Source organism: Syngnathoides biaculeatus, chromosome 3 (assembly GCF_019802595.1).
Source record: "Syngnathoides biaculeatus isolate LvHL_M chromosome 3, ASM1980259v1, whole genome shotgun sequence".
Lineage (NCBI taxonomy): Eukaryota > Metazoa > Chordata > Actinopteri > Syngnathiformes > Syngnathidae > Syngnathoides > Syngnathoides biaculeatus.
Window position 1 is genome coordinate 8,151,221 of NC_084642.1, and position 19,072 is coordinate 8,170,292.

The 19,072-nt window shown below is 44.8% G+C and overlaps 1 protein-coding gene across 5 annotated transcripts; it reads right to left on the reverse strand.

Moving 5' to 3' along the window:
* Nucleotides 1–1,267: 1,267 nt before the first annotated feature.
* Nucleotides 1,268–19,019, reverse strand: atxn1l (ataxin 1-like). 5 transcript variants are annotated; one of them, XR_009794117.1, is made up of 6 exons: nucleotides 17,066–19,019; nucleotides 11,672–12,828; nucleotides 9,561–10,493; nucleotides 8,351–8,608; nucleotides 4,346–4,444; nucleotides 1,268–1,284 (listed from the first exon to the last, which is right to left on the reverse strand). XR_009794117.1 is itself a non-coding variant. In XM_061814055.1 (4 exons), the coding sequence occupies exons 2-4, from the start codon at nucleotides 12,704–12,706 to the stop codon at nucleotides 8,495–8,497; spliced, it is 2,082 nt and encodes a 693-aa protein (XP_061670039.1). In that variant the 5' UTR covers nucleotides 12,707–12,828; nucleotides 17,066–19,019; the 3' UTR covers nucleotides 7,348–8,494. The 5 variants fall into 5 exon arrangements, 4 of the variants coding, with proteins under 4 accessions (XP_061670039.1, XP_061670038.1, XP_061670035.1 ...); XM_061814055.1 differs by lacking the exons at nucleotides 1,268–1,284; nucleotides 4,346–4,444 and having other exon boundaries at nucleotides 7,348–8,608; XM_061814054.1 differs by lacking the exons at nucleotides 1,268–1,284; nucleotides 4,346–4,444; nucleotides 8,351–8,608 and having other exon boundaries at nucleotides 8,633–10,493; nucleotides 17,234–19,019.
* Nucleotides 19,020–19,072: the final 53 nt, after the last annotated feature.

Sequence of the window (19,072 nt, forward strand, 5' to 3'; positions counted from 1 at the left end):
TACATCGCGAAAAGATTTAAAAATGAAAATGTGCTGAGTTTAAAAGTTCAATACTGCAACTGAAATGTTGCTCAGGCAGCGATTGATCAATAAATTATTAAATGCAAATATGTTGGGCTTGTATTGTGACATACAGCACAACTGTAATCAATAATTTAATGTACTTGAAAAGTTTAACAAGTTTATCACAAGTCAACATGTATGATTATTCTCATAATTTTCGGGGAAATTATTCCAAAATAATTGTCATCTAATGGCAGTTCCAAAATTATTTAACTTATTGTGTGAAATTTATTTTAACATTCCAAATTCCTTTTTGGAGTAATTCTCAAATCCTTCTTAAAATTTTTGACTTGGAGCGACCTCACGTCTGATTACTCCTGTTTCAAATTTGACTCGACCTGGTGCTACCTAGTAGTCATGTCATTATCCAAGCCGCTTATCCTCACAAGGGTTGCGGGAAAGCTGGAGCCCATCCCGGCTAGCTTCGGGGGAAAAAGGCAGACTACGCGCTGAACTGGTCGCCGGTCAGATATCGACACCGTCACTGAGCGGGAATCGACCCCACGCTCCCCGCACCAAAGGCAGGCGTGTGTGCCACTACACCATCAGTGACTCGCCATCAAATAGTTTCATTGAATGGAAAATTGTTTTTGCGTCGCTTAGCAACAAAACGTCCATGTGAGGTGCACGTATTGCTGTTGTCGTCCACTTGAGGGCGCCACCCTCACATTGCAGACGATATCTGTGACTGAGTGTGTGTGGTGTTAAGAGGCGGTGGCTTCGATGGCATTGACATCGCCAGACAATGTGGGGACACACACACACCTAAACCATCGGTGTCAAACTCAAGGCCCGGGGGCCAGATCCGGCCCTCCACATGATTTTATGTGGCCCACGGAGGCAAATCATGTGTATCAACTTGTATGATTTTTGCTAAAATCTGCACCAAAATTTCCCACTGTCATACCCTAAATGATAATAGAGATATTGCAAGCAATTTTGTATTCCCAAACATAAACAGAATGATCTATGATTCTAAATTTACTACATAAATTCCACGTGTAAATATGATTAGGCGGTCAGAGATATTTATGATTGCAGCTCACGGCCCTATGAGAGAAACCGTAACGACAATGTGGCCCGCGACAAAAATGAATTTGACACCAAAGAGCATCCAACACAACTACGCAGCTCTCCTTACCTTGCACCCAGCTGAGCGATTTGACTCGTCCCCACAGCATCAGCTAGCTGCCCCACATTAGCATCGGCATCTTTTTTGTCCTGATTGGTTGGTCGGAGCAAAACGTGGCAAAGTTCAATGAGCAAAAAAAAAAAAAAAAAAATACATCTAACCTGCATTAATACTTTTAATAATCATATCTGGTATGGATGGATTCTTTTGGCAAAGTAGAGGCACTGATTTACATAAATTTACACAGATATTATACATTTGTTTTTGGAACACCATGTCCGCTACAACCAATAAAGAAGCAGCACACAATTCTGATAATAGTTTATATTTATATTTGTATATAGATATGTATATATATTATATTGTGTCGACTTAACATGTTGAACGCAACGTCTCCGAGTTAGCAGTAACAATAAAAATACAATATCTTTGTGTCCTTAAAGTACATAAAATTCAAACAGCCAAACGAAAAGAACAAAAAAAAAAAAAAAAAAAAAAAACACCGTAAGTAGTTCACAGAGGTACAAATACACAGTACAAATCTAATTTTTTTTTCCAATAAAGGGCAGAAATAATATATATATATTTTTTTAAAAAAGAGCAACAAAATAGAAATATTAATGCTTTGTTAAATTCAGGTAGGTGGAGGGAAGTTCTAAGGGTGCACTTTGGGTGGACAACTCCATAAGGCTTAAAAAAAAAAAAAAAAAAAAAATCAATACGTGTTGGTACGACCGTACGATATTAAAAGTCACTGTACAAAGTTCGGACCACCTGGATTATACTTGAGGATTGAATGTTACATCTTTGCATATAGTTTGCAGATTTAGGCATTTTTTGGAAAAGGGGAAAAAAAACGTATAAATATATACAGATTTTTTTCCTCCTTTCTCAGTTTTACACATCACAACATCACATACAAAAGCAGTGTCATCTTGTGCCCAAAAATGAAAAAAAAAAAACCAACAAAAAAGTACAAAATCGAGGGGGGAAAAAAATTCATTTTTAAAACTTCAAACCATCCCGCTTTTTATTTATTTTTTTTTTTTCGCTCGTTAAAAGTCAACACGGAAATCGTCTGAGAGATTCGGGTCGACCTGCAGTCGCGCGTGTCGGACAAAAAAAAAAAAGAAAAAATCGGGAGTTAAGGCATCGGACGACGACAGAACGAGTCCGGCGCGGATCCGCCTTCAGGACCGCGGACTGGTCGCCGCCCGTCGGTGTGCGATGATTGTGAGGCTTTGCGAAAACGCGTTTGGCCGCTGCGATGGTGTCGATAAAGCGCCGTACTGTATACAAGTGCGGTCCATTTACCGTTTGCGCTAGTACACTCTGTCAACACTCGTATGACGATTCAGCGCCACAAAAGCATTTTTGAGGAACTGCTCAAATGACCGTTGGGAGCATTAATTCGATATCCTACTAGCGTGCTAGAGGCAAAAAAATTGCACAAGTTAACATCTGATGCTTCAGTAGTCGTACTAGTCGGGTGAGGATGTCAACTAGTGCAATTTTGCCTGACTAAGTAATAAGTAGTGGTCCAACTAGTGAAAACAAAAAGAGTACAGCAGACTTTTGCTATTTGTGGGAGGGACTTGGACCGGTACCAGTGAAAATCTGCATGTAACTGGAGCCCCCTCCACCCCCCCCCAAAAAACCCCCCCATTTTTTAAAATACAAATAATTCTTGAATAAGCAGAGATAAAATGGCACCGGTCGAGAAAGAAAACCACAAAAGAACAAAAGCCTTAAAATTGGGGTAAAATACCGGAATTTCCGGCCTATAAACCGTGATTTTTTTTCTACACGCTTTCAACCCTGCGGTTTATGCGGTGATGCAATTAATTTGTGCATTTCTTCTAACGGCCGCAAGGGGGCGCTGGAGCGGGAAAAAGGTGAGAGTGAGACCGGTGGAATATATGTGCCGAGGAAGTGACTTTTACCAGTCCGGCCCCGTTAGCACTGCGCTAGCGTGTTACTGCCGTGTCTTAGTGATTTATACCGGTATGTTTTTTTTTATAACCAGCCCTATTAGCGCGATGCTAACGCTAGCATTAAACTCTCTGTGTACCATCTTTCTTTGTAAATATCTTGTGTTTAAATGTGGGTTTCAATGTGAGCACTTGCGGCTTTTACACAGCTGTGGCGTACGTATGTACCAAATGGTATTTCCTTTACAAATGTACTAGGTGAGGCTAATAACAAGGTGCGCGGTGTAGGCCGGGAATTACGTTAAATGTGACGCTGCGGGTGTCGAAGCTCGAACATCAGGTTACAAAGTTGATACTAGTGCACTAATGAAGTCAGTGTGTACAAGAAAATGGACCTTAAACCAGATAAAGGATATCGAATAAATACTCAAGTGTCTTTTCTTGAAGCTATTTCAGCATTTACTTGCAATGCACTAGTTTTCATTCTTATTCGGCGTACTAGTAGGGTAACGAGTAAGTGCAGTGCTTGAACAGATTTTCCAGCTTTCCATAACTGTGTTGATGTAATTACCGTTAGATATCCTTCGAATTTTTGTGTTACAATGGTCCAGGAGGCTACTAGTGTGTTACCCATGGAACCTAGTACTGTTACTTGTGCAACACAGTAGTTTACGAATAAGGTTTAATGGCACACTAATAGGCCAAAAGCGCCTGTGGTAGTGGGGAAAAAAAATATATATATATTACCGGTAATACACAGTTCTACTAGTGTGCTGATTTGACTTACTAGTGAAGACAATGAGCGTACTAGCGCCTGAACCTGAAGCTGTATTTTAAGAATCTCAGGTAAATGTTTGAATAATTTTCCATACACGACGACGATGACGCGCAACCTGGGATTTCCGTACGGAGACGAGTCCAGTTAAAGTGACAAAACTGCCACAAAACGGGACATTTAGTGCAATTACTCACAGCAACACCGTCAGCCGTGTCTACAGAAGCGCCGCCCCCCCCCCCCCCCCCCCCCAAAAAAAAAAACAAAACAAAAAACCCACGACAAAACAAAGGCTGGCGTGGAAACGCAACTGCAACAAGGGGATTGGCGGTAATACCTCGTTTCCCGTCGGGGGGCCAGATCGTCTCTCCCCCCCCCCCCCCCCAAGTACTCCCGAGGGCCACGCTCATTTCGTTAGCATACTTGCCAAAAGTCGTCACTTACAGTGTTCGAGTCACCTGAGGAACGGGAATCCCAAAAAGGTTCAATCGGGGGAAGGAGCAGCACTCTTCTCGTACGGACGTCGTTCTTTTTTCTCGTTTTCTGAAAAGGTTCAAATCGATTGTTAGTCCGACCTCGGTGATTCCCGACGACGTCGGCGTGCTGCGTCGTTCGAGTTCACTGAATTGGTCCCAAAATGATTGACTTCAAATAACGTTCATCTATCTATGCCGCGGACGTAGCGCGACATAGACAACGATCCGATTGCTCTTCCACTAGACGTCAGAAGCTACGATTAACCTGTGTCTTCGTTCACCTGCGACCTTTCAAACAGAATCATAGATTTCAAAACGAGGCCCGATTTCGGTGAGTGAAAACTTTAACGGATTTTGGACCTATGGGTGAAATTTCAGGATGGACCTACAAACGTACTTTTATGTAAACTTAACTGGAACTTGAACATTTCACTTATATGTATGACACTTCCCGTCTCTGTCAGTGGCGGATTCTGGTATGCGCAACTATAGCCCAGAGCCGCAATCCGACGCCCTCCACCCCCCAAAAATATCATTTTTTAAATCATTGATGCTTTACAGGAAATTGGCACCCCCTTGTGGAGTCACCCTACGGGGAAGAAAATGTCTACCGCGGACTGCTGTGACATGGGGGGCAGTTTGTCGTAAAGGGTAGACGATCCTCCTCCAAAAGTGTTGGAACGGCAAAGTCAAGTCCACACAGAAGATGAATAGGAGAGAAAAGTTCCAGATTGTTTTTCGAATGCCATTAACACCTCGTTAAACAACTCAAGACGGAAGCCGTCCACTTTTTGAGTGAGTATTGCGGTCACTCACATGTGAAAAATGTACGGGTGTGGTCAGTCATGCCCGCGGATATAAAGTTACAGGTGTGGTCCACCGGTCATGCCCGCGGATATAAAGTTGCCGGTGTGATTAGGGATGGAATCTCAAGACCTTAAAATAATTCACTGAGTTGTTATACCCGAGTATGTCGTTGTTACCTGATACCATAATCATAATAATAATAATGTAATATATATGCCGTAAATAGGAGGCCGGCTTGCTAGAACGCACCTTTATGTGCATGCGCTCGACGCATTGGGCACACCTGAATCAAGCGACGAGGTGGATGATAGTCGAATGTTTCTTTTTTTTTTTTTTTTTTTTTAGGGGGCCACGCCGTCACACGATCAACCAAAACTGCCTCGCGATCGACGCGTAGAGCCCCCCCTGGTGGAAGTGAATTTCCTTTGACACGGCTCATGATGTTGATGACTTTCGACGCAAACGCGCTCGCAGTACGTGAAGCAGCTCGGAACATGCGCCTTTGGCGTCACTTCCGAACATGCTCAGTACGGTTAACTTGCATTTCCTGTTTTCGGCTGAATACCGATTGTTTAGGAGCAGGCTTGTTTTGTTAACGTTTATGAAATAAATACGTAAGTTAACGTCAAAACTACACAAAATAAGCGACGTCTTTCAATACCTATTTTTTTCTACTCTTAACAAATTTTACACGGGTGATTTTTCGTGCTGAACTGTGCAGATTTGCGAGTGCGATGGCGCTAGTGACCGGTAGTGGAAAATGTGATTGACGGGTGTTTCTAGTTGCTCAGCTGTTGTCTTTTATATTGATTGCTTTTTTTAAAACTGGGGGGAGTAGACTACTAGCAAAGTCAATCACCACACCTTAACCCAATAGAGTATGCATTTTACCTCCTGAAGAGGAGAGTGAAGGGGAAAAAGCAGATTTTGGCTGCAGTAACGACCCGGTGAAGCATTTCCCGAGTTTTTTAACGAGATGTAAATACAAGCTGCAAATCTGAATTTATCCCTCCTATTCATCTTTTGACGTGAAACAAAAATGTCCTCAGTATACAACGAAAAACATCCAGTACTTCAGGAGGGGACTGTAGACTCGAGCATTTGAAGTTCATCCTGAAATTTCACTGAAAGCACAACATCATAAAGTTGGTGAGTACAATATATTCCTTTTTGCAACATTTGGTGATTTGTCAAGAGTTTTCTCATGTAAAGTATGTGCCTTGGATCAATTAAAGTTAGGAAACGCTATCGTTACATATTATGAAAATAAGCGAGTTCAACGTTTTTTTTTGGCCTTTTTTTTTTTTTTTTACTTCTTTTAACTATAAAGAGTTCCTCTGAGGTTTTGTTTGTTTATAGAATTGCATGGCAAGCGGGAGCTGCTTTCCGTTCACAACGAGAAGCGGAGAGCGCAAAACGGCAATTGGGTGAGCGTCCCTGCTGTGTTTACTGCATAGAAGGCGAGAAAAGACCGGCAGCCGTACGGCTAACCGCATGAGAACCGCTCGTACAGGGTGTCCCTAAAGTCCGAACGCATAATTGACGACGGCAATCTGAACCTATTCAGCGGAGTTTCCCCTGAATTTAGCAAAACGTGCAAACATTTGCTTTAGAAATGTTGGAAATGATATCTAATATAATAGTGTTCCCCTGCTAGTTTATAATTGCCTATAGATGCCATAAGATGTGACAAAACTCGATTTTTTGATGAGACAGGGCTATGTCCTGACTAAAGGAATCTCCTCCCCTCACCTCCCCATACCGTAATTTCCGGCCACACGCTTACAACCCTGTGGCTTATGCGGCGATGCGGCTAATTTGTCAATTTTTTCTAATGGCCACAAGAGGGCACTCGAGCGGAAAAGGTAAGAGACCAGTGGAAAATATGTGCTGAGGAAGTGACTTTTACCGGTATGTTTTTTTTTTTTTTTACTGGCCCTGTTAGCGCTGCGCTAGCGCTGTGCTAGCGTGTTGCTGTTGTGTTACTGCCTTGTCTCAGTGATTTTTACCGGTATGTTTTTTTTTTTTTTTTACACGGCCCTGTTAGCGCTGTGCTAGCGTGTTGCTGTTGTGTTACTGCCTTGTCTCAGTGATTTTTACCGGTATGTTTTTCTTCTTTTTTAACCGGCCCTGTTAGCGCTGCGCTAGCGTGTTGCTGCTATGTTAATGCTGCATCTCAGTGATTTAGTTACGTTTTTTTTTTTTTTTAACTGGCACTGTTAGTGCTGTGCTAGCGTGTTGCTGTTGTGTTACTGCCATGTCTCAGTGATTTTTACCGGTATGGTTTTTTTTTTTTGTTTTTTTTTTTTAAACCAGCCCTGTTCATGCTACTGTGTTGTTGCTATGCTAAACTAAGCTAAGGTATTAAAACTTTGAAAACTCTATGTACCGTCTTTCTTCATAAATATATCGTGTTTCAATGTGGGTTTCAATGTGGGCACTTGCGGCTTTCACACAGGTGCGGCGCATGTATGTACCAAATGGTATTTCCTTTACAAATGTGCTGGGTGAGGTTTATAATCCGGTGTGGTCCGTAGGCCGGAAATTATGGTAGTTCCATGGCACCTAGATGGGGCCACTACTATGTTATTACATGATAGTTTGGGGGGGCGGGGGAACAACTCTGCGGAAGACACTTTATTCTCAATTAAAATGTTTCAAAAATGTCTTGAAAATATGCATGTGTTCAGTTTTTAGAAACACCCTGTATGTTTTTTTTTTATTATTTGGGATGATATTAAGTGGAAATTTTAGCTTCTGCTGCTCACCACACAAATACATTAAATAAAATCATCCTTTAAAACATTTTTTTCTTTTTAAGTTTTTCTTTAGCAATTTCTCTCTGTGATGCGTTGCCTGATTACTAAAACCTCTCCGTGTTTCCGTGTGTACTAATTGCACTTATTGTACTGTATCTTCAGTGTGTATGCGGAAACCGCAGCTTTCATCCTGGCTAATTTGCAAACAGATCCCCAAAATATCATGTCAGTTTTCCAAATGCATTCCTTTCCTGTGGCGTGAGACAAAATGTCGGTGACGAAGCGGTGGTATAGCAAAAAATAAAAGAGTAAGGAAAGAGTAATGAAAACAAGAAAGCTCAAATATCAGCGATATGGGGAATCAACAAAGAATGCTTAGAAAAAGGGGGATGGGAATAGTGCATTACTTTTAAAGGGTGGGGTCATGTGAGGTGGCATTTTTCTTGGGGGGGCGGGGACATTATCGGATGACGACATCCCCGTTGTGGGTTCTATTGCTTCAATTTTGGTGAGTGAGCAGACTTGAGATGAAGGCTAACGCGACTCTCGGGTTATTCCCGAGGTTCCCAGTCTGTGAGGTACGGTGAGGAGGTGAGTGGTGGGCATGGGGGAACTCGCTGATGATCTGGAATGAATAAAAGCACTGATTCCAGTTCGTTGTACTTCTGCAAAAAAAAAAAAAAAAAAAAAAAAAAAAAAAAAAAACCACACACAGAGAGGTGTTAGCGGACAAAACAAAAACAAAAACAAAAAAAACCATGTGATTGATTCTTCACAAGTTGGATTGTAAAACGCGCGACGGGACGCGCTGCGCGTCGCGTGTCCCGGTCGTCGTGACGGACCTCGACGGTCAGGAATGGATCAAAGATTACGGGGCTCCAAACCCAACCCGGAGTTGTCCGACCGAAGGGCGTTCCGATCAGGAAGCCTGGGCGTTCCGAAAGAGACGGTGACCTCCAGTGAGGAAGTGGTAACAAGAGGGAAGAGAAATGCAGTGTGTGAGGACTATTCCTGGAAACTACAAACTTCTCCCTTACGGCGAGCGACAATGAGCCAGAAGATTTTTTTTTTTTTTCAGTTCGTTGTGCAAAAAAAAAATCTTCAACATTCTCTGGCTACATTCACACTCTTTTCTCCATCCGCGGCGGATTTCCTCCACAGTCGCTACCGGACCTCGTGCTACTTCCCTGCGTTTGAGCGTCCCTCGATGGACAGTTTGACCTCCTGGGGGATGAACGAGGGTCGGATGTGTCCAGAGGTGCTGATCTGGGGGCACGCCCCGTGCTCTCCCTTCATACTGTATCTTTGGAAGCCAGGAGAAGACCAGCGTCTCTGAGAAGTGCCTAACACGGCCCCCGTGGCGGCCCCGGCGAAGGCAGGGGTGTCCGTGTGCGACTGGTAGCCGCTTTGAATCCTGGGGTTCTCGCCTGAGGTCCGACTCGGTCTGGTGTGGGGCTCGGGGTGGTGTGTGGCTTCGTCCCTGTCCGTTGCGTCTTTTTCGGCCTCCCTCGGCCTGTCTCTGTGCACGCGCTCTGTCCTGAAATGAGGCTGAGGACGCGGTTGTTGCGGAGCAGGCGGCCCCATCAGCTGATGGGTGGGTTTGCTGCTTTTGCTCACCATTTTGGCCGCGTTCTGCTGTTGAGGGTGATGGTGTTGTGCGGCCTTCTGCTGCGACGGCTGCTGCTGCAGCGTGATGGACACGCACACGTCCCCCACTTGGATGTGATGGCAGGCCAAGCCGTAGAGCTGCGCGGTGCGCTCCGGGCTGTAGGACGACCAGCCTTGGCCGAACACGAAAAAGGGGTGCTCGGGCGGAACGTCGATGGTCACTTTGCTCTGCTGCTCCCCGACTGTAAAGTGCAGCGTCACCAGGCCAGGCCTCTGCTGGCTGGCGCGGATGTCCACCACCATGCTCGAGTCGATCTTGAGCCCGCCGCTCAGCTCGGCGCTGCGCACAAAGTCCTGAGTCTGGAGGTCCTCCACGCGCTTCAGCTCCCCGGTGGCCAGCTGGATGATGGCACCCTTCATGAAGTGCGACGGGTTGCCGGGGAGCGGACCGGGGACGGTGCAGGATGCTAAGGCCTGGGTCACCTCAGCGGGAGGCTGCGGCTGCTGCTGCTGGGGTACGCCCGGTTCACCCACAGCCCTCTCGGGGAGGCAGGCTCTGGCTGAAGGATCTGAGGCTTTAAAGGAGGACTTCGGAGAGCCGTCATTAGCCTGTGCTGAGTAGTGTTGCTGAAGCTGCGAGTGATACTCCACGGGGATTAGCACTGGCTGCCCGTTGGATAGCATGACAGCGTGGGCCGGCTGAGCCGCTTGTTGTTGTTGATGCTGCTGCTGCTGCAATCCGCTCACTCTGGCCTCGCCGTAGTTCACAGGTTGGGCGACGAACGCAGCGCGGCCAGAACCGGGAGCCGGGTTCTCTCCGTGGATGTCTCTGGCTCTCTGGACACTCTGAGATAGATTCAACGGGGCGAAGGAGACCTCTTTACGCCCTCCAGTGATGCCGTGGCTAGTGGAGGAGGCCAAACTGCCAACCACTTGCTGCACCTACAACAATAGTTAAAGAAGTTTAGACAAAGATGATTTTGCAAAAGCACATTAAAATCATATACAACTTGGACAGCCCTAAAGGTCGGACAACTTGGAAGTAACATTTTTTGGACAAAAACGATGCCTCAAAGTACAGCTGCAGCTATTGAATATTTTTGGAATCAAGTATTCTTCAAATAATGTTAATCGATCAAATTATTTGATTAAAATTGATTGTTGCATGACTAAACACAGTTGTAGGTATTATTTTTGTCCACTTGCCGCCCCCATGTTCCAATTTTATTGGAACATTTGTAACTTTGAGTGTGTATGGCTTTAAAAGGCGCTGCCTGGCTAGGTGAGTGATGTGGGTGTCAGCGAATGACATTATAGAGTGGGATGGCTGTCAACTGGCTGCCATCGGGCCAACTTATTTAAACACAGAATGTTGCATACAGGGCGGCACGGTGGAGTTCACACTTTTGAGGTCCCGCCTGTGTGGAGTTTGCATTTTCTCCCTTGCCTGCGTTTCTCCGGGCACTCCGGTTTCCTCCCACATCCCAAAAACATGCAACATAAATTGGACACTCTAAATAGCCCGTAGGTGTGATTGTGAGTGCGTGTGTTCATCTCGATGGGCAACCAGTTCAGGGTGTACCCCGTCTCCTGCCCATTGACAGCTGGGATAGGTTCCAGCACTCCCCGCAACCCTTGTGAGGATAAGCGGCTAAGAAAATGGATGGATGTTGCATACAGCTGCAGCAACGTGAGTCTGTGTGGAAAAATGATGCCTCAAAGCTTCCAGGCAGAGATTTTGCTTCAACCTTTTTTTGAAATCGAATTATTTGAGTTATTCTATTAATTGTTGCAGACCTACCCCCCCACCCCACCCCCCATTCAGAAAAAGTGCATTTTAGGTTCACTGACGTGTCTAAATTGTCTGTTGGTGAATCACGAGTGTGAATGGCAGTTTGTCTTGTAAGTGTCCTGCAGTCCATGGCGTACTCTGCCTCTCACCCAAAGTCAGCTGTGATAGGTTGTCAAAAACAACTCTAGTGGAGACAATCCATATACAGAGTGGAAGTATGAATCTCTTCTTGAAGGTGTAACATTTTAATTTCTGGCTGAATAAAAGATCATCTAGAGAAAAAAGTTGAAAAGCATTGTTTCAGATGGCACCTTTGTCGACAACTCACCTCCAGGTCACTGTCTGGAGTGCTGCGGTGGCCGGGTGAGCTCAGCCGGTGCTTCTGGTTGGGCTCGTATGCCGCAGGGACGGCGGCTACCTGCTGCACTCGTGCATTCCTTCCGGGGAAGGAGGTGTCCAACACGAGCTCCCTGGCCCCCTGGTCCTTTTCCCCTCCATTTATCTCTGGCTCCTTTTCCTGATGCACGTTGTGGGTGTCCCTGCAGGCAGCGGCTCTGGCAGCACCCTGAGGGTGATAGAAGACCGGCATCCCCCGCGAGCCGAGCTCTGCGGCGGACATGACTCCGACTGTCCCGAGGTGCTGCTGGGTGGCCTGCTCTGAAGGCAGCATCAGCGGGACGCCGCCAGATGCGGAAACCTTGGCAAAGGTATGAGGGGCTACCTGAGCCTGAGGCGGCGGGGAGACCACCCCTTCTTGTATGACAGATGGGTATGGGACGAGGTGGGGCACGGCGTGGGTCCCAGAGGGGGAGATGAGCGAACCGGGAACAAAGCCGGGAGGTAAAGCGTACGGTACTGCCGCATACGGGGAGCTGACGAACTGGAGGGAGGAATGAGGGACCTGCGCGTAGCCTAAAGGAGGATAAGGAAGGCCCGGGTGTTGCAAGAGGGGAGAGTGTACAGTGTAGGCTGGAGAGATGTGGCTTAACACCGGGTGAGGACTGGTGGGAGAGTATGTAACAGAGGGTAGAGCCACTTTATAAAGCATACTGTACTGGTCTACCGGCACTGCTGATATGCCCTCGGAAGTGTCCACTCCGTAGTGAAGTCCTGCCTGAGCTCGCAACCACTCCCCAGGCGGAGGTCCTCCCTGAGAGTCACTGTTGGCCACACAGTTCTGGATGGCGCCCGCCTCATCTTCTCCAACATTGCTACCTCCACCACTGGCACCCGCTCCTCCTCCTCCTCGTTCTACGGCAGACCCACCTCCTGGCGTCCCTGCGGCGCTGCCACAGTTGTTTACGGGGAGGTCCCTCTTCTTAGGAGGCAGGCACTCCTGGTTGCGCTCCTGAGCCGGTTTCATCGCGACGCCGGGACCAACCGAGTGAATTCACTGGACGCCACAGGAGCGGACGCTCCCAAGCCGGTCGGGCCGCACGGGCACCAGCGCTGAAATCCCCCAGCTGACTTCCCCTGACAGCTCTCCTGAGGACAAGACAAAAGCAGACGCGAGCGGGAGAACGTCATATGTTTCCTTGGGCTATGCTTTCAAAATCGTTATCTCAGATGACTTTATCGAATTTAGGGGTTGCCATGATTCATACGCTGGCAGTAAAAGATGATGCTTCCACAAATGATGTCACTGTTACAGCACTGGCACCTCTGTTCATCCTCAAAGCCCAAGATAACATCTTGTATTTGATCTGCATTGTCGCAATAAAGTATCTTTTGTTTTCCCAAGTCATTACTGTAATACATTTTGGTAAGATAAGGCCTACAACTGCTCAATATGCTGGAGTCATAGAAGCTGTTTTTTTTTTTGCAGCTGATGAATAATATATGCCTGCGTACGTGTTGTTTGTGTTCAAATGTCGGTCGCTTTGAGGGTTATAACGCCGCAGCACTGATGCATCTTGTACTGTGTAGACTTTCTATAGCAAAGCATTGCGGTTGTTTTAAAAATTTAATTAATTCAATTGATTGTCTTATCTCTAATTGGAGAATAAACTTCAACTTGGACTGGAAAAAATTACCATAATGTCTTTTTTGTTTTTAATTGTCAGCTTGCATTGCTTCCATACACTGATCTGATCTCAAATTTGTGCTTGCAAGTCAAAGCTTAAAAAGTACAATAAGACAAAGTAAAATTAAATTAGGCTGAGCAAAATCTCATATCTCAAAAAACGTCAGATCACTAGTGAATAAAGATTAGGGCTATTATTTTTATTAGTATGATATAACTTTTAGTCGCTATCATAGACATGACAATCAGGACATATAGGAAATATTTTTGGAGTATCTGTGCTAGCCACTGACTTTATTGAAAACTATACAACTGAAAGAATCATCTGTCCGGTTAAAATGCATTAGCATGTTATATTAAAAGTCAAAGTTTAGTTTACAATCCTGCAGTCGGTTGGGAGAAAGTAAAATTACAATCCACAGTTTTTGTACCATCTTAATTGATTCCATTGCAATAAAATTGATCTTTTCTCACATATTAAATTGCCAATTGAACATAATTTTTGGGTGTTTAGAAAAGTCGTGTTTGGAAACTCAAGCTAAATGCTTTTAAAAAATATATATATATTGAAAAGATGTCATTTTGGAGGTTGGAGATTCCACTAGATAGCAACGCTACATAAAATATTACAAAATATTGACACATTATCGTGTTACATTTTATCAACATTGGCAATGCAGCGAATTTGGTCTCCACCGCCTACTCTGAAGATTATCACACCAAGACAAGGTGGCGTATCAATTTTGGAGTTGAAAAAGGAGCCTTCCAAGTGCAATCGCCAATTGCTCCAAAACTGACTGATCTCGTTCGAAATGACTGCCAGTTTCATTTTTTTTTTTTTAGCATAAACTAGAACTACATACATATATAACATAGAACTTGTTTGTGAAAAATGAACAATGTGGACACTATGGGTCCTTTAATGTGTTATTTTTCGAGTAATTTCTGTAACACTGCATGCATGGAGTCCAATTAAAAATAAAGGTCTGCCTTTAACAAACAATATTTTTAACCATAACATGCAACATTTAGCATGCATTATCAATACATAAACGTCCGACATTGAGCATGTACTGTAACAGCAGTGCGTGTTTTTAACTGACCAGATACATTCGTCAATACGCACTCTCTTAATACCGCAGCCACGGATTAAGAACATTGAGTTTACTGTTCACATTTTGCTCTTTACAGATGAAGCACACAAAAATGATTATCTTGTCTAATCTCCAATGTCCATCGACAACATTTGGTATTTAACTTTCAGTCCATCACGAGTGCCCTCGCGCTCACAGAAGTCTTTGTTTTTACGGCACAAAATAAAACTCAAGGCAAATAAATTTCGAAAAGGTGGCTTGTCCCCATGCGGAGATCGTACGCTCATCCTGTTCTTGGACGGTTTCCGTCGGGTACTGCGCGTTCCTCTCACGTTCCAAAAAACATCCATGTAGTTTCACTGAAGACACGTGCTTAATAATCACTTGTCTTGAGTTTTGTTTTGTTTTTAGGGAGGCGTTTGCACTGGTTGTGACGTTCAATTTAAAAAGTTCAACATCCAGCCCGGCACTTCAATAGTACTACAACAGTACCCAGCAGACACATATTACTAGTACAAAGTTGGTAACATTGATATTTGAATTCAAAACCCATCGATGGCAGTCAATGTGTTAAACTAGCTGTTCAATTATAATTATAATTCAATTATAATTCAATAATTAATTATAAGTTGTCCTACGAGTGAGAACAAAGAGTGTACTAGAATATGGACCTTAAATTGGATATCAAGAATATATAGAATAAATACATGCAGTTCTCAATTACTGTATGGTTTTTGCAACAAAAGTAACTTTAAATGTCCTACTACGATATGAATGTACTGCAGAGTACAAAGAATATATTAGTACGTGGACTTGCAGCTGAATATCAAGGGTTTGAGGATTTACTTGGAACACACAGCCGTTCCACTTGTGTGCCATAGTGGTTCTAGTTGTCCGCTAAAATATGTTACTAGGGAGGACCAAGAGGGCACTCGTACATTGGTTTTAAATTGGACAACAAGGTTATCAAATTTATGCCTAAACTGCTGTCCATAGTTTTAGAATTGCATGGTGCGGTCTTGCCTCATTCGTAACAGATAGTAGTCCTACTCGGAGGCAAAAAGACTACGAGTAGATTATGATGAATATCCATCTATCCATTTTCTTTTGGCGCTTATCCTCACAGCTGTCAACGGGCAGGAGGCAGGGTACGCCTTGAACTGGTTGCCAGCCAATCGCAGGGCACATACAGAGAAACAACCAATCGCACTCACAATCACACCGATGGGCAATTTAGAGTGTCCAATTAATGTTGCATGTTTTAGGGATGTGGGAGGAAACTGGAGTGACCGGAGAAAACCCACACAGGCACGGGGAGAATCCCACATCCCAAAAACACGCAACATTAATTGGACACTCTAAAATGCCCCTAGGTGTGATTGTGAGTGCGACTGTTTGTCTCTGTGAGCCCCGCGATTGGCTGGCAACCAGTTCAGGGTGTACCCCGCCTCATTCCCGTTGACAGCTGGGGTAGGCATCAGCACTCCCCACGCAACTCGTGAGGATAAGCGGCAAAGAAAATGGATGGTCATTCTACTGAATTGTCAAACTCTCGAGGACGATTACTAGCACATGGATAGCCCTTACGCTGGATATCGAATAATTGCTCAGCTTTGCATTATGACAGTTGCGTAGAGCATTTTGGGACTGCCAATAGTGTCGAGGAGGGTACTAGTCCGTGGCACGTACCCGTAATTGTGCCTCGTAGTGCTACTAAGCAGCCCAGTGGTTTGGTAAAGTTGAATTACCTACTAGTAGGCCAAAAGTGGCACTGCTAGTTGTAAAAAAAAAAAAAACATTACTAGCAAGAGGCAGTTGTTCTCCCAGTTTGCTGAAAGTGCAAAGAGCGAACTAGAGCTTCAGCTTAATGTTCAAACATCTTTTACTATTGCATTAGGTCCCTCAGCGCACGATTTATTACAACGCCGTGGAAGCATATTTCTGAATATTTCCTGACATTCGAATTTATCACCACATAACTTATTCAACAGTTCATACTTGCGGGCGTCGTTTACCTCCGTTGGGCTCGCGTCAGAAAACATGACGGACTTCAAAGTACACTGACAAAACGACAGTGACTTATTGCAGTCGGCTGAGCAGAGCTGCATCATTTTCAACGAGGATGTCATCATGAGCTAACCAGCAGCAGCGACTTCGTGGGAGGTGCACGGCTTGAAGTCGGGAGTTTGGTCGATTATTTAGGGGAGGAAAAAACTAAAAATGTTCCAACTACACGTTCGATGGGCTTCCTGGTTGTGACTTCGAAAACCGTGAGCCTAAAAAAAAAAGTCACTTTAACTCCGTTACACTGCGCAAACGTTGTACACCGTTAACTACGAGTGGCTACGGCTAATTAATACTTCACGCTTGACTGTACGTGCCTTATTTCGATATGAACGCAGCGTGTATGGTGTTTAAAAAGTGGACTCCGCGAGCGTGTGATTCATTATTCTTGTCGTGTTCCACAGGACAGAGGTTCCGGCCAGCTAGCTGCTCAGCTAACACTGTTAGCTCCCTTAACTCCACTCCGGCTCCACAAACCGCACGGCAACGCGGACTTCGGAGTCGTCGGCGCGGCGACGGCGCTTGTTGAACGCGGACTTACCTCCAATTGTCATCGCGGAAAGACTTAGCTGACGGGAGGGAGCGCAAATGAGGAGATAAGATGAGCGATATGTGACAAAAACAGACGGGGGTGGGAAAAAAAAAAAAAAAAAAAAAAAATCAAGGCTCACAAGTCGAGCCCATCTCCAAGGCCGGCGGAGGCGCTCACCGATGACGTCACAGGTTAATTCAATCGCCCGGTTACTTTCACGAGCGAGCAACTCGCTATTTTGGCGGGTGAATACATTTTGCAGCGGCGTCGCTCTTCCATAATGACGGTCCGCATTTGGCCAAGAAGGGTTACAGATGACGCACGTGACGTCACGTCGCCCATTCATAGCTTCCTGTCAGTTAACAGCTGTTATTCAAATACGAAGGTCGCTCTCAGATACCCCAAAAAACACGATCCATCCATCCGTTTTCTTTGCCGCTTATCCTCACGAGGGTCGCAGGGAGTGCTGCAGCCTATCCCAGCTGTCAACGGGCTGGAGGCGGGGGGACACCCTGAACTGGTCGCCAGCCAATCGCGGGGCACATGGAGATAAACAGCCGCACTCACAATCACACCTCGGGGCAATTTAGAGTGTCCAATTAAATGTTGCATGATTTTGGGACGTGGGAGGAAACCGGAGCGTTCAGAGAAAACCCACAAAGGCACGTGGAGAACATGCTAAATCCACACGGGTGCCGGGATTTGAACCCCGGTCCTCTGAACTGTGAGGCGAATGCTCTACAGTGGCTCCACCATGCTTTGTTAAAATATAAATACAATAATTAAAAACACAAAAGAATTACAAAACCCTTTTTTCCCTTTATTTAACTACAATGTTAATGTTCAAACTGCATAATGTTAGTATTTTAATTTTTTAATCCACTTTCTTTTTTTACCATGTATCATTTACACTCACAATCACAGCAAGGGGCAATTTAGAGTTTCCAATGAATGCATGGTTTTGGGATGTGGGAGGAAACCAGAGCACTCAGAGAAAACCCACAGAGTGATGGGGAGAACATGCAAAGTCCACACAGGTGGGGCCAGGATTTGAACCCCGGTTCTCAGAACTGTTAATGCAGATGTGCTAATAATATTGTGAATTGGCTAATTCAGTTTTAGGTTTAGTTTGGGTGGCACGGTCGGTGGATCAACTGGTAAAGTGTTGGCCCCACAGTTCTGAGGACTCTGGTTCAATCCCGGCCCCGCCTGTGTGGAGTTTGCATGTTTTCACCGTGCCTGCGCGGGTCTTCTCCGTGCATTCTGGTTTTACTCCCGCATCCCAAAAACATGCAACATTAATTGGACACTCTAAATTGCCCCTTAGTGTAATTGTGTGACTGTCTCAATGTGCACTGCGATTGGCTGGTGACCAGTTCAGGGTGTACCCCGTCTCCTGCCCGTTGACACCTGGGATAGGCTGCAGCTCTGCCTGTGACCCTTGTTAGGATAAACAGCTAAGAAAATGGATGGATGTTTAGTTTGACAGTAAACTTCAACTGTCCTTGCAACTTTTTTTTGTCAGTCAATTTCTTACCTGCCATGTTTTGCTCCAAGCAAAAAAAAAAAAACCAGCTCTCATTTTCCGAAAACCTTGGTGACCTCGCCTCTTTTATCACAGTATGTTTGAAAGTCTTTTCATGACTTTATTAGCTTTCTCAGTGAGACCGTGATAAACGCAAAGTACAGTATTTTTTTTAAGGGGCGTGGCCGCTTTGTGACAAACTGCGACAGAGGCGTTCAAGTTCAATCTGTTTTGTCCTAATACATTACTCTCGTGCACATACTCAAAGACCAATGCTATTTACTCATTTACCACTATTGAACTTTGTTTAAAATTTGGCAATGTTTCCACTCCATTCAGTAACCAAATCCTATCCTACACGAGACAGTCTCTGTCTTTTATATAGTTGGCCTTTTGGGTCAAAACAATGCCATGTAGTTTGAGATCATGAGTGCAATTTCTAATAACACACACTATTTTGCCCAAATTGTGTACAGTATTAATGGATTTCC

What these genes read in the sequence shown, in the direction of transcription:
- atxn1l (XM_061814054.1), bottom strand. Translation starts at nt 12,706, where the DNA reads ATGAAACCGGCTCAGGAGCGCAACCAGGAGTGCCTGCCTCCTAAGAAG. An exon ending in CTCCAGACAGTGACCTGGAG is followed by an intron (nt 10,494 to 11,671) that starts GTGAGTTGTCGA and finishes CTATTGTTGTAG; the next exon opens with GTGCAGCAAGTGGTTGGCAG.